Genomic DNA, 15,141 nt, shown 5'->3' on the forward strand with positions numbered 1-15,141 from the left:
AACAAAAGCACAACTGTGACACAAACAAAAGATCTCCTGGTGATGAGCCAGCCCTGCTGTGCATGTGTGTATGTGTGTGTGTGTGTGTGTGTGTGTGTGTGTGTGTGTGTGTGTGTGTGTGTGTCTGTGTGTGTGTGTGAGAGAGTCGGAGAAGTGTATGAGGCTAACTGTTGTGATTGGTTTGTTTATCTTGTTGTAATTCTTTTGTATTCAAATAATTTCCCACGATTCTTTTTCCTTGTTTTTCTAGCTATGTTTCTTAAGTATCTTTCTTAAAAAAAACATATATATATATTTTATATATTTTAATTGATTGTAAAAGTGAATATTTCCATTTCATAATTTAGGGGGTAATTGAATTTTTTTCCACTTAGGTAGTTTTCCAATTTATATTCTTTCCAATTTGTTTTTTATTGCATAGTTTTATCTAACTGTATATTTTAAATAGTTTTTGACTTTTAAACTAATTCAATTTAATTTCATCCTTTATTTTATAAGAACATTTTTTTTATGTTTTATTGCTTAATTGATTTTTTTCTGCTTCAGTTTTTTAATCCTTTTACATGTTACATTACTTTTCTCTTTTAATAACAATATTATTATAATTGTTTCAAGATCTAAACACCATACAACGTTCACTTAAATTAACTTAATTTTCTATAGGGAATACCATTTTGCTGCATTTTCTTTTTAATATTTGAATGTCTCTACATATCTTTGCGATTGTCAGTTTTCTTTCTAAAAATGGAAAATAAAACCTATAAAGAATATTTATGAGGCAAGTTTATGGAAGATCTATTCCATGTCAGCTTTTCAAGGTCAACATGAACTAAATTGAGAACATGTTCATAGCGAGTGGAAAGCAGACGTTCATGTTCAGACAACAGGTTAACTTGAACTCTCTGTTGCAGACGATGACATCACCGTTGTTGTGCTCTGAGCGCATATTGCAGTTTTATGACACCACTGGGTCTGTTTCGAAAGTTAAGGTCTAGAAATCCTACGATCAGATGCAGCTGCAGAACAAACCACATCATCATCATCACATTCAGATGATGGAGAACTAACAGCTGCGTGTTTTTCTCAAGTGGTTTGAAAGCTTTCAACTTACAAATATTGCAGTGTATTTACTGTTGTCCTCATCATGGTGGACGGCCTCTGGTCCCTTCAAGTCTCTCAGTCGGACGGCATCTTCTGGACTCTCGCTCGACCACCGGAATTGCTGGCTTCTCCAGTAAAGCCAGACCGCAAGCCTCATTTAGCCGGCATTCCGTGGAGAGATCCCGGGAGGCCTCATTGAAGCCTACAGACGTGGAGAAGTTTCATGAGACGAATCTCAATTATGAGATGTTTATCAGTCTTGACTGAAACACCACGGCTTTTATTAATTCGCCTCAAAGAAAAAAAACTGTCTCTTCAGTTATAAATGAAGGTTCATGTGATTTTCATCACCGCCATCTTGGACTTGACCAATTCACTTGTCAAAGAAAAGTGAATGTAGGGCAGTTTAATTTAATTCCTGTATTTTCCTCATTCTATCTACTTGCACCATCTTATATCGGTCACCAAAAATAGTTTTCTCTGTGTCTGGTCTATTTTTATGAGTTCTAAGAAATATAAAAATGGGTAACAATGATTAAGTGTATTGAATTACATAATTCATCATAAAAACAAATCTTAGACTATTGAGTTATTTTATGAAACTTTTTTTTAGTTTAGTTGGTTGTGTTGGCTGCCGTCATTGTGAGCTGGAACTTAAAATCCCTTTAAAACTTTGTTGAACTCATTTATTTTTATATAATTATCGGCGTAAAGCTTACCTTTTAAAAGTGACTTTTAATATCTGCTTCACAACAATTCTGTTGGAGATTATTGCACTAGCTGTCATGGCTAGGCTAACGGCTAACGAGCTAAATACATTTCAGAGATTCACTTTTTCATTAGCATCATTCTTACAGCTGAATAATGTGAAATAAATATATAAAAAGATAAATTCTAGAGATTGTAAATTGACTTACAGCCTTTATTTCTGATGAATGTATCTCACCTTCAAGTCAGCTAAGTCATCAAATGCTAATGCTATGTGATGATTTGGTTGAAATCCAAGGTAATAAGAACCTTGTTTTGAATCACTAAATCAAGCAAATCTTATCTAATTTTACTTCTAGCAACATTGAGCGCTACAGAACTTGCCAAATGCACACCAAGTTATGCGTTGAATAACTCAATGTGGAATACAGGACATAAACAAGTTATCTTTTATAATCTTGCTCATTTTATCTTTTGTTTCCTAATAAATAATAATTTAATATGGAATCCAAACAAACATTTTAAGCTCGAACTTTAATAAAGGTAGATTTCTTTTAATTTCAAACCTAGAAAAAGAAAAAAAGAAAAATATTAATTTGTGCTTTTTCCTTTTTTTCTGGGACTCTATGTTTTTTTTATGTGTCTTGGCCTTTTAGAGTTTATTCATCTGTATGTATCTTTAACTGTGTATTGTTTTTGATTGTTCGAGTGATTTGTGACCCTGGTCTAGAGACGCTTTACAAATAACTATTACTTACTTTTTTCAAAGGAATAATCACAACAAAAAAAAGAAGATGCATAGACAGAGGATTTAATGTTTTACAAATATTATCAGCGTACAAGTCACTTCTCAACAACCCATTGCATCTGTGTACATCACTGTAGCCCCGGACGAAATAAAAACATTTATAAAAAGGCAACATATTCATGACAACGCATCGCACTGGTCCATCGTTACACACCGAGAATAAGAGATTAACAACCTTCACACACACACGCACACACACACAGTTACGCTTACAAACACGTGAAATCATCCAGCGCTGTGCTGAGAAAAAACTGATGCATCCAATATTAAAGTCGACAGGAAGGTTCAGTTCAAGCTATTTTCCGACCAAGGTGTCTGGGTGGTGAGGTCATGGGGTACTTTGGCGTCATATTTCTGTCATCACATGGGAATGTTTGGAATTCTAAAGTACGCCTTGATCCTTAGGAAACCGGCCTGAGACTTGTCAAAAAAAAAAGCTTACATCAGCACTTTCATACGGAAATCTTTCCCCCTGCATGGTTTGCTAAATATTTCATAATTAAATCACGATAAAACTCTAAAATAAATGGCCCTTACTAGGTTTTACTGTCACATATCACATAACTGCCTAAACACAGAACCACAGCCACTTCATTAGGAATCCATTTGCAAACACCTGTTGATATTTACCACTTATATCTGTATGAAAAAAGGGGGATAAGTCAACGAAAACGGATCAATAATCCTCGACACATCATGCAAACTTCAGCACCAGAGTTTACTTTCAGGGTTGGAATATTAAAAAAGAGCTCAAACAGAGCGCAAAAGAGAGGATGGAGCTTGTGATGCTGCTGAATTTAAAACCTTCGGATCCATCAGACGTGTTTTCAAACCAGCTGCTGATGCACATCAGAAGAATTGTTGCATACAAACTCTAAAGCACTTTGTCAGTCATTAATCTCCCAGATGACAGTGAAAAAGTGTGGACATTTCAGCGCTTCCCTTCCAAGACCTACTGCTTTTTAAAGCTGCAAATGTGATATTCATAACGTTATGTAAAGTGTCAGTGCCGCAAGAACTGAAGAAAGAGACGAAACTTTTCACAAGCTCCATCACAGAGTAGATTCTAAAGGCACCTTAGACGAAGAAGAATCCCTGTGCTCACGAGGATAAAGAGGAGGGAGGGAGGGAGCCTTTCCGAAAAAAAAACAAAAACCTCCCGACTGCATGGAAACAATTTTGTCACCACATAAAAGGCTACATCGTAAATACAAGGTCGAGGTTTTGTTGCATAAACTAGTTTTGTCAGTGATTGTCTAAAAGCTAATTTTTGGGGGACATTTGATGCAGATATGCTTCAAGAAAAACTGCAAAATAATGCCATCCGTGTTGCTCTGCTTTTAAACACGTTCACTTGCGAGACTCTCCTGGTCATGCGGCTGGAGAGGAGGTTCAGGAGAACACCAAAGCAAAGAACACAAGCTGAATAAAACAAAATGCAAAACTCGAAAAGTTCTCTCCTGCGACTCAACGAAACCGAAACCCATTACAGAGCAGAATGTCATCTTCTCTTGTCCCTTGTTACCTCTCACCAGTTTAATATAATCCTAATCTAGAAGCCCAGTCTGTAAAAAAGACCCACTCCGGAGCGTCACCTTCTCCGGCTCCAATATAAATTCATCCGTCCCAGGCTGGACAGGCTGGCTCCCCCTGCAGGCGAGAAGTTGGAACTGCATTCCCAACCAGATTAGGGGGGTGGGGGGGGAGATGGAGCCTCTGGTTCCACCTAGGGGGTTAAAAGTGAAAAGTCACTGGGATTAGACAGGCGCGTGGAGCCGCCGCGGGGGATCACACCCGGCTGGTCGGGTGGCATCGGAAGCTGCAGGGGGAGAGAGAGTCGGCGGCGTCCTCTGAGCAGCCGTCCTCGCAGCCGGCCTCTGCAACACCGTGCGGAGAAAGATGGAGATTATTAATGGGGCAGGTGACTCGTGAGAGACATGTGTTCGACCAAACCTTCATGCAGAGCGGCCGCTCCTTCCTGATTGGTGCCGAGCTGCAGGCGCCTCATGTGGCGGACCACGGCGGTGGCGTTGAAGGCTTGCTGCAGACACACAAGGGAAGTTTAATTGTCATTTTTTCTTTTCCATAAAGTATTAATCCGTCTAATCCGTAAACTTTACACCCTGGTTATATTAATCTGGGAAGATTGAATAAATAACCAATAGATGACGATATAGGCGCCAAAGAACAGCTGCCTTGGTGCTTGTTTTTCCATTGCTTATTATTATTATTATTATTATTATGTGTTATTTCATTTCATTGTTTTATCCTTTACTGACACCACAAACAAAATCCTTGTCGCTGTGGCTCGGTATGTTTAATGGATTTTTGCCAGTTTGTGCAACATATCGTTGAAAAATTAAGTCAGAAACCGAAGCGATTGTCAGGAGTCTTTGTACTGAGAAGCCTGCGTGACTCCTGAAGCATGAGCAAAAGAAGCTGGTCTATGTTTTGGAAGGTTCACGGTTCTTCATATTTAGACCTTTAGAAAATGCTTTAGACCAGATCAACCTTTGACCAACAAAAGATGATCGATAAAGGGTTAAAGTACTTGAATATCATAATTTAAACTTGAACTTCTTCAAGTGTTAAAATGTACTGCTACAAGTATTTACTACGAAGGGAACTTTCACTGTCGTTTCAGGAGAATTTTCTTTCTTTTCCTCAAAGATCCTTTTTTTATCGGCAAAATAAGAAGTTCATAGACACCTTAAATCATGTTACCTTCCACTTGCTTTTGGCGAAGTTCTTCTTAATCTGAGCGCTGACGGACTCGTGGATGTTCTTGTCCAGCGCCGTGTCGCCGGCGATCCTGACAAACGCGAAAAAAAAGAAATGAATGTCGAGAACACGAGGAAGATCACGTGTGGCGGTCACTACCATGGATGCTGCAGAGCCTGATCACACGTGTAGCGGACGAGTGAGTCTTTCTCCATCAGGTGGACGATGAAGTCTTTAGCTGCAAAATTTTAAAAAAAATTGATTAAATGTATATATTTTTTTGAATAACTACACCTTTCCGTACCTGAATCTGAAATGTCGTCCCAGTACGGGGAGTCGAACTCGTACTCCGCCTTCAAGATCTGCTCGAACAATTTGGCGTCGTTCTCGTCGTAGAAAGGAGGGTAGCCACAGAGTCTGCGAGACACAACCTTGTGTTACAAGACAAAAATCACACACTTGTCAATATATACTTGTGACGTGCACTGACAGGATGTAGGAGATGACTCCGATGGACCAGCAGTCCACGGCTTTACTGTAGGGCTTCTGAGCCAACACCTCAGGAGCTGCAAAAACAATCATTTTTTATTTAGACGAAGAGAGTTTTTTTACGACTTCACCGAGGTCTTACCGACGTATCCCGGCGTTCCGCAGGCGGTCGACATCACGCTGGCAGAGTCCTCGATTTTCGAGAGACCGAAGTCACTGATCATGATTTTGGAGTCTTCGTCCATGCTGTAGTAGAGCAGGTTCTCAGGCTGTCGAGACAAAAACAACCACAAAATGTGTCCAGTTGGCCATTTTGACTCTTTTCATGGAAGCGCGTCAGTGTCAGTTCAAGGATGACGATCATGCAGTTTTTTTTTAAACAAACACTGACCTTGAGGTCGCGGTGCACAATGCCCATGTCATGCAGATACTTGACAGCATCCAAAATCTGCTGGATCAGCTTGCTAGCATCTTTCTCTGTGTAGAAACCTTTTTCGATGATGCGGTCGAACAGCTCCCCGCCAGACACGCTGGATCGAGGGGAAAAAACAAGAAAATATAAGATAGTTAAAATATAGAGATCTGAACCAGTCAGAACAAGTCATTTCTATTCATCTATTTTGCCAAGTTCTTTTTTTTTTGTTTACACAAAACCAGGAAACAAATTAATTTACTAGTTTTATTAATTAAATAATAGCATAACACATTTTTAATCAGAGTAATAGTACTTTCACTTGAATAGTACCTCTAGTGTGGCGTAGTCGGATTGCACTTTATTGAACTAATAACGTAAAAGAAATTAAAAAAGCGAAGTTCAAGCTTGTTTTTACAACAAAAGGCCACTAGATGGAGCCATTACTCTGATAACAAGTACCGTGTATCGACCGTGTATCCTTAGTAAAACAAAATCACATTACTTAATAACTTATATATTATTTAAAATGTATCACTTGTCAAATGTGTCAATTGTGAGCTATTCAACACAATTTATATGGCCCCTATGAAAAATAAATCCAACATAAAGTCGGGTATAAAACAGATTGTATAGTAATTTAAAGTGCACCAATCCAATCAAATCCATGTGGAAGGAAATTAAATCTAACATGTTACCATTGTTTAAGATTTGTTCAACATTTATAGGCCCGTTGTGTGATGGAGTGTGATTACGTGCAGGGTAAACTGAGAAGATTGAATTAATTCATTTCACAGATCTCAGTGAATCTTCATCCGTCTTCTCGCTTGCTGACATTTCGGCTGCCGAGGTGACAGGCTGTGTGTGTGTGTGTGTTTGTGTGTGTGTGAGGGCAAACTCCCCACTGGTGCTCATGTGCTGGCACATCCCTGTGTTTGCAGGAGCACGTGTGTGTGTGTGTGTGGCGGTGCACACAGGGAGTGTGTCAATTAACGGCATGTGGCTGGCGGTGCGTGGGAGAAGCTTCAGCCGGGGACTTTCAAACAAACACACAACTCTCACAAACACACACACAAACACACACACATGTACTACTCACAGTTGCATGACAAGGTAGAGGTGCGATTTACTCTCGAATATGTCTTCCAGAGAAACGATGTTGGCGTGTTTGATCCTGCAAGAAGAAGACAAATAGGAGTGAGATAGCGATTACACAAGTATGAACCAATGGTTTCGGTGCAGCAGGTGCTGCGTCGGCTCCGGCTCTGACCAAAACCCTCTGTAATTGGCTCAACTCTGCGTTCTGTTGCCCCCAGTGGGTGCAGTGACGGGTGAGAATGAGTCACCAGAGGAAGCTACTGAACCTTCAGTTGTTTAAATGTGTTTGATTCCGAAATGATCACAGGAAAAGGTACAAATAAGACAATTTTTACCATTTAAAAACTTTTTTTTTCTTATTCATCCACACTTTTATATGTTTCTGGAACAATTCTACTGTGCTTTTACAGTGAATTTGGCACATTATAGAAATAAAGTAATTGCAATGAAACAATAGTGGCAAATATTGCGTGAAAATGAGCAGCTTGGTGGAGGTCTGTGCTCGGTGAGTACTTTAGTTATCTTAGTTATTCAGCTCCTTTAAATGACAAACACTTTACGGCTGTCGGTCCGGTTTCTCCGACGGTCAGAATGTGTTAATGGAAGCTTCCGTTCTGGTTTAACTGGACCTGAACCCAGCAACAATAATCACACGCCTCTGTTGAGTGTAAGGACACTTGTTGATTACGAGGACACTTGTTGATTACGAGGACACTTGTGGACTATAAGGACACTTCTGGACCATCCACTTACACTTTACAAAAGAAGGATAAATGCTCATGGCTGGACCTAGACCTTGATGGGCCAAATGCGAGTGCTCCTGGTTCATCAATTATACCAATTGGAAAAAAATATTTGACCAAACCTTATACTCTTTTATTTTGCAAGATAACAAATATTTATTTAATGGATGCTTTAAGTAAATCAAACTTCACTTCAGGTCTTTGACAGGATACTTAGGCATGAACTTGAAGAAAATCTAAATAAAATAAATAAAAAGTCTGAAAGGAAAAAGAGCTTTCAATGATGCATGTAGATAATTTCACTAAGAGGGAGTGGGATGAAGTTAATGTGGGCAGGTTTGGAAAACATGTTGAAGGTAAACACAAGGCTAGTTATTTAGTGTGAATTTCACATTTTGAATCAGAAAATCTCACTTGACTTATAAAACAACATTACTTTGAGATCACAAACATCTTTTTTTTTTTATTGTAATGTATCATCTGTCATTTTTCTTTTTTACCACATTTAAAACTTAAAATATTTTTTTCAATAACATTTGTACTGTTACTGTAAAACAGCCACAAGTGAGTATAAGTCTATACAGTTTCCTCTGTTTATTTAGATTTGAAGGCTGTAGAATAAATATATATATATACAGTGTATCTAATTACAATAAATAAATGTATATGCATGTATATATATATATATATATTATATATATATACATATATTTGACCAATAATACAGCCTTATCATCTAAATAAACACAGAAACTGTATCTAATTTCAGTCATAAAAGGTTGAAAAGATGTCGCCTCCTGTGGTGCACTGTCTCATTAACTCCAGTGCAGCTAATACGTGGATCGTATCGAGGCGTCTGCAGGAGTATATATTTAGAGATCAGTCGAGTGCCTCGGCTCCAGCGCCTGCGTCCTTGTGTGTGTTTGAGACAAACAAAAGTAATGACTGCTCTGTGTCAAAAAAGGTTTTTCTGGATGTTGATTCTGTTACACTGGAGTGTTTGTGAGCAGCTTTTCATTTCACCACTGGTATGTATCAAACCCTGACAACACAAAGCGTCACTGTTCATCGTGCACACTGGAGGCAGCTTGCGACGGGGGTCGGGGGCCAGAACAGTTCCTCGTCGTAAAACCTGGCACAGTAGACCACGCAGCCAGCGAGGATAAATGATGGATTAAAGCCGCGGATTGAGCGGACACGTGCGAACGGCGCTCCACATCCCAGGGTCAAATGTGTTTCTGAGCGTGGACGTTATGCGACGGTGGCACGCCATCGACACTCGTGCGCTGATGAGTCACGGACAGACCCCGGGGGCCGTCTTGGCTCTTGCAGGGCATCTTACCGAAGAGACTTGTTTGTTTGACATTTCAGACGGGGTGATATCCTCCAGATAATTCTCACATATCGGCAGCATGGGATTCTCTAGAGCAGGAGTGTCAAACTGGTCCAGAAAAAGGGCAGAAGGGTGTTCTTAAAGAAGCAACACTTGACTGACAATTAATTGATTACTGTCTTCAGACGCCTGATTGGTTTAACTCAATGTCCTTGACTGGCTGGATCCAAAACCTGCACCGTCTCCACCCTTTTCTGGACCAGTTTGACGCATGTGCTCTAGAAGAACTGTTTCCAAGGTCTCTTCATTTTTCAGGTGTTCCTCAAGGCTCTGACTTATTCATCGGAAATCAATTTCCTTTATTGGACATGTCTCAACTCACTGCCAAAAGAACTGTCTAAAAGGATCACTCTCTCCTGGAGATAACAATACATTTTGGAAAAAAAACTTTCTTGCCACACTAAAATGGGTCAAAGTATGGCACAGGGGCCACATTTGCCTGTATTTATGTGGCCCTTGGATGTCAAAGTAATAGTATAGTAATTATTTCCGGACTTATCTTAACATTTGAAACAGTACTCAACTACTACTACAACGTCTGACTTAAATAAAAAGCATTTTCCGACTAACTTTCTATCTTAATCTTAAAGTGTATCCCACACTGGTCTAGTCCTACCCTCTCAGTGAACTCATCAGCAGTTTAGCAAATATTTACTGTAATCATAACATGCTCATACTTAGTTTTCAGCTTTGAAACATTTAAATATTTATGTTTCCAACAGCTACTGTAGTTTCAGACGAAGAGAAGCTTGTTCAACTATTGACGCATGTTCAGGTGAATCTGCTCTGTGTTTAGACGGTCCTCGGGACTAGGAAAATGAAAAAAGCACAAAGGAGTTATGGTCATTTTCAGATCCTGTGGGCGGCAACCCGCTAATAAATGAATAGTAAACCACTTCCTCGTCTGTACTGTGGTTTTAAGATAAAAAATGAGCATGAGGTGGGGACACCACCATCACACATAGTCTCAGAACGCTTAAATCCATCCCTAAATCCCAATCTCTCAGAGCAATTAATCCAACCAGGGTTTGCCTCTAATAACCTGCTCTCTCATCTCCACCTCCGAAGGGACCATACTTGTGTATTGGCCAGTTGTATGTCCGCGGTAACCCCGGCAACAAGAGCTCTAAAAATAACTTTAGAAGCATGTAGATCATGGCTTTTCACAATGGCCTACAGTACAATCCCCCACAGATAGATAAGAATGTTTTAGACTCCACCACAGTCGCTGTGAATAATTAGCTGTACTAGAGGAGATGAAGAATTACATTGTCAGGATGTGAGATAGATTTGTACATAAAGATAAGAGCTGAATAAATTAATATCACATTATTTGTGACATTTGCTTCATGACTTGGCAGGTTTTGCCAAGTTCTACTATTGGGAGATTTCTAAGGACTATAAAAAGACGAGTGGAAGTGAAAAGCCACCGAAAAAGAAAGTGGAATCAAGAGGCCGGATGGATGCTGAAGATTCTCAGTCATGGAATGCTGATTCACTTTAATGAGTGACATGTTCATTAGCTCCTTCCTGCCATCGCCACTCTATTTTGGACACCCCACAGAAAGGCTCATGCATGCGACACCCAGACCTTCCAAAGATTAGGATTCGTTGAAACACTCGTTTATTAATTCTTCCTTCACTTCTGATGATTTTACTGTTTATCATGTTCCTGAAATTGCAGCTTCAAACTAAATGGACTCCTCTTGACCAGAGTGGGTTTAACCACCATTTCCAAGATGGCTGCGGAAGTATGTGTGACTGGTGAGGTCGCAGATACTATATCTATAAAACCATAAATGCATTTTTAGAAAGATTTACAACCAACAGAAATAACAAAGTAGAGATTCATGTTTTTCTTTTCATTCTTAAAAAAATATTGAACATAAAACTTACTTGTGCAAAACTGCGATTTCATTCTCAATGCTGTTCTCTTTGCCTTCTAGTGCCTTCTTAGGGATGCACTTGATGGCCACCAGTTTCTGAGTCCTCTTCTCCTCAGCCAGGACCACCTCAGAGAACGCTCCTCTGCAACAAAAAGTCATCAAACAAATGAGTTTTCATAAACGAGAGGGAGGTTGGGACACCCTGGAAAGGTCATCAGTACATCTACATCCAGGACATCATAGAATTGTAATGTTTGTGAATAAAGAATAACTCTTCTGTATTTACAAGAATAAGCACTAAGACATGACAGTGAGTGTTTTCTGAAGCTCCTGATGAAAGACAGAAGCGAAGATAAGAAAGACATTAATGTGGAAATGAACATTGTGAATCTCGGAGATACAGCCAAGAACATTGGACACAAGTTTGGATTGAGTTAATGGACTGTTGTTGGATAGAGAAGGATAGGATTTCTTGAAGGGATTACAACACAGTTAAATGATCATAAATTAATGTAAAACGCCACATTTCTTTCATTGTTTTTGTTCCGTGCTTTCTGTATTGAATCAGGTATTTGGGGATATTTTGACTACAGAAAAAAATGGCGGGGTGAAGTTGTTTATGAAGGCAGTGAAATATGAAGATATATAGTCGATAAGGTTAGATAAACCTTATTACTAAAGGTAAATACACTTTAACTGAATTAAACTATGTCAATGTTTTCCTAATGCAGCATTTTATTAGCAGATTATTAAATAACCTTTATATTTAATTATACACCAGCACATGGTACGGTTCACAGCATCTGTGTGCACTAACCAGTAGAGGAAAACCTAATGAAGCTTTCTCAAGGTCCTTAGACAGTCAGTAACATTTAGCACCCTTCTCTGTCTTTTTGCTAGTACATCATTGGATTTAAGCAAATGAAACATGAAAAAATAACGATAAAATAAGTCAAATTAAAGTCATTCAAAAATTGATACTTCATTAATTCTTTACTACCTCTAACGTTTTTCTTATTTTGACCATTATTTCAGCAATTTATGTTCTTATTGAGAGTCTAGAAACCCCATCACTTGTTGGAATGGACTTTTTCATATCAGTCACACTTTGAAGTAATCTTACTACAAGGACAAATATTCTGATATTAATCAAAATAGTAAATTAAAAACATAATAATAAATAACATAATAAACAATAACCATAGCCACATCTACAGTTAGTATTAAGTAATTTATATTTATAGAGCTTTTCCAGACTAGTAAATAAGCTTTGCATTTAGTACAAGTCCTGAACCCTTTGGAGATAATTTCTTATGAACCCACAATTTAGATCTATTAATGCTATATTTTCTTTTCTTGGATTGTGGCAGGAAAGTGGGACATTAAAAAGTGACCACTGATAAAGGTTCTAGCTCTAGTCATTGATCGAAAAATCTTTTCTTTCTGACTATGTTTTTCCTGCACAGGAAAACGCAAAATAAAAAACAGGCCGACTAAAGCAGCGAGACATTTTCCCATGACCCGTCAAGAGAAGTGGCAGAAGTTTGTGATGATCGGGGGGAGCTTTGGCGGCGCTCCAGGAACATTTGAGTGGCCAGGGACACTATAGAATCCTGAGGTATTGGTCGAGGGCCAGCAATTAAGCCAGAAAACAAGTTGTTTAATCATAAGCAGAGGAAGAAACTTGCTGTCAACAATTGAGATTCTGTATTTGAAACCGAATGACGGATCATTCTAACCACTGTCTGACCTCAAACTGTTACCAAGACAACAACGTCTAGAAGGCCAATGTAATAAAATCAGGTTGTAAAAGCAAGAGAAACAAAATCATCCACTTTCTCCATCATGTGTCAAACAGGGGGCCGGAGAGGGGACAGTGTGTATAAACATTCCAATTACTTCATCCAAATGTAGAACATCTGTGTCTTCCGGCTAAGATGGAAATAAAAGTTGTTGTTTTTTTTACCATGACGCTGAAAATAAACACAGCTTTCTTAGCCCTGATTGATCCCTTAAGTGGACATGTGTCTAAAAACAGGGCCCGGGGTCTAAAACCTGCCTGCCAGGTCAGATTTTGTGGCTTGAAAGGGCTTTGAAATAATTCAGAAATCAGTAATTATACCACGATCAATGGGAGACCTTCCGAGAAGGTGCTCTAGATGGAAAAAATGTGATAGAAAAAGGGAGAGAATTGTGCTTGAACAATATGGTGGTGAAGGTGAAGCACGGAAAAGCTAAAAGCAGCCTCTAATGACCAGAAAGGACACTGATATGGAATCGTCATGTTGTGTGTTTAAGTGAAGAGTTTTCCATATACACTGTACATATTTAGTTTGAAACATTGACCCCCTGTCTGATTGTGTTTTCATACCTTCCCCGAGTTTAATACACAGCCATCGAATACAAGTCAAAGTAACAATACAGTTAAGATTTCTTAATCAGGATTGGAACTGATACCATTAGTTCAGAGACACACTCAGTATTGACCAGACAAAGATGATAGCGTTCATGGATCTATTTTAGACAGAAAAAAAAAACCCTTTATTATTTTTCCGTTGTCCTTTTGACCCAGTCACGGGATGGCACCACTAAATGAAACAAAGGGTGAAACAAAAGTCTTTGCTTAACAAGCTTAAATGGCCTCTCTACAGAAACCCTGTTCTCCAGGAATCCAAATGCCTCATCCCAGTCGGCAATAGCCGAAACAACCCACTCTAGAACTGAAATGTTTTTTGTATTTCAATTTAATTAATTGAAATGATTGGAATATAAAATAACCCAATCTCTAACCCACAGGAAGTTGTATTTATATCTGACAACAGAACTTGTTTTAATCAATAAAATGTCAAGCGATGTAACAACTTTTTTAGGCAAAATAATGAAAATCCTTATCAGACACCCCAAGATGATTACATATTTCTATAGTCATGAACTATGCAAATGAAAACTACACCTGATCCTCAAAGTCGTCAACAAAGGCTTTCAAATAAATGTCCATATACTTGGATAAAGCAGAGCTTGAGTACTAAAATAACTTAAATAACTTATCAAAAAAAGATATCAAAATAAAACTTATTTTATACACACAAAAAAATCGTTTTTCCATCTTTCCATTGCTAATTTTTGATGAAACATTTTTTAATAAAGTAATTGACTACTAACTTGTGCAAGCTCAAAGTTATAATATTTGAATATGAATATTGAATGAATGAATATATGAATTTCAATTCTACTTCCCGTTTGTGACCTTAAATCAAAGTAAATTCAAATCTATGACACACTCAAGTCAGAGTTCTGGACATGCCTGTTAGACCGTAGCACTTTATTTTTTTTACTTCTTTGTGATGCAGTTTTCATGCTGACCGGAAAGTGTTCATTGATGAGACATTACAAACTCTTTGACCCGCAGCCACCAAAGCACCTTTATTGAACTTTCCCCAATTGCTAAACATAGACGCTCCACTCAGCTCCACACGGACTAACCTCGACAGGATGTGGAAGGACTGAGCCGGATTTCCAGACCCGGTTTGAAATGTCTAGTGTTCCGTATGTTTCTTCACCATTTCTTGAGTATAACTTCACTGTCAAAGCCATTTTTGAATAAATACATTTGACAGAGACTCTGATGACTTGAATTACAAACATCTGGATCAAATCCATCTGTTTGGTAATATCTGGGGAATGTATTCAACATTGACCCGACATTCCTTGACTGACCTCGTAGCTGTGCGGGATGACATTAAGAGGTTCACACACACATACACACACACACACACACAAGC

General features: G+C 38.7%; 1 protein-coding gene across 2 annotated transcripts in view; it reads right to left on the reverse strand.

Annotated features, from left to right (window-relative positions):
* Positions 1–2,604: 2,604 nt before the first annotated feature.
* Positions 2,605–15,141, reverse strand: part of camk1b (calcium/calmodulin-dependent protein kinase Ib) — a 33,754-nt gene continuing 21,217 nt past the window's right edge. For both annotated transcript variants that reach the window (XM_087800347.1, XM_087800346.1), the window contains exons 3-12: positions 11,370–11,501; positions 7,339–7,413; positions 6,219–6,357; positions 5,970–6,096; positions 5,829–5,904; positions 5,643–5,755; positions 5,498–5,576; positions 5,342–5,429; positions 4,571–4,658; positions 2,605–4,494 (exon numbers count right to left, since the gene is read on the reverse strand). In XM_087800347.1, the coding sequence (XP_087656473.1) occupies positions 4,406–4,494; positions 4,571–4,658; positions 5,342–5,429; positions 5,498–5,576; positions 5,643–5,755; positions 5,829–5,904; positions 5,970–6,096; positions 6,219–6,357; positions 7,339–7,413; positions 11,370–11,501 (1,006 nt within the window). In that variant the 3' untranslated portion in view covers positions 2,605–4,405. The remainder of the gene's footprint in view (positions 4,495–4,570; positions 4,659–5,341; positions 5,430–5,497; positions 5,577–5,642; positions 5,756–5,828; positions 5,905–5,969; positions 6,097–6,218; positions 6,358–7,338; positions 7,414–11,369; positions 11,502–15,141) is intronic.

This window comes from Callionymus lyra, chromosome 10, assembly GCF_982586985.1.
Source record: "Callionymus lyra chromosome 10, fCalLyr1.hap1.1, whole genome shotgun sequence".
NCBI lineage: Eukaryota > Metazoa > Chordata > Actinopteri > Syngnathiformes > Callionymidae > Callionymus > Callionymus lyra.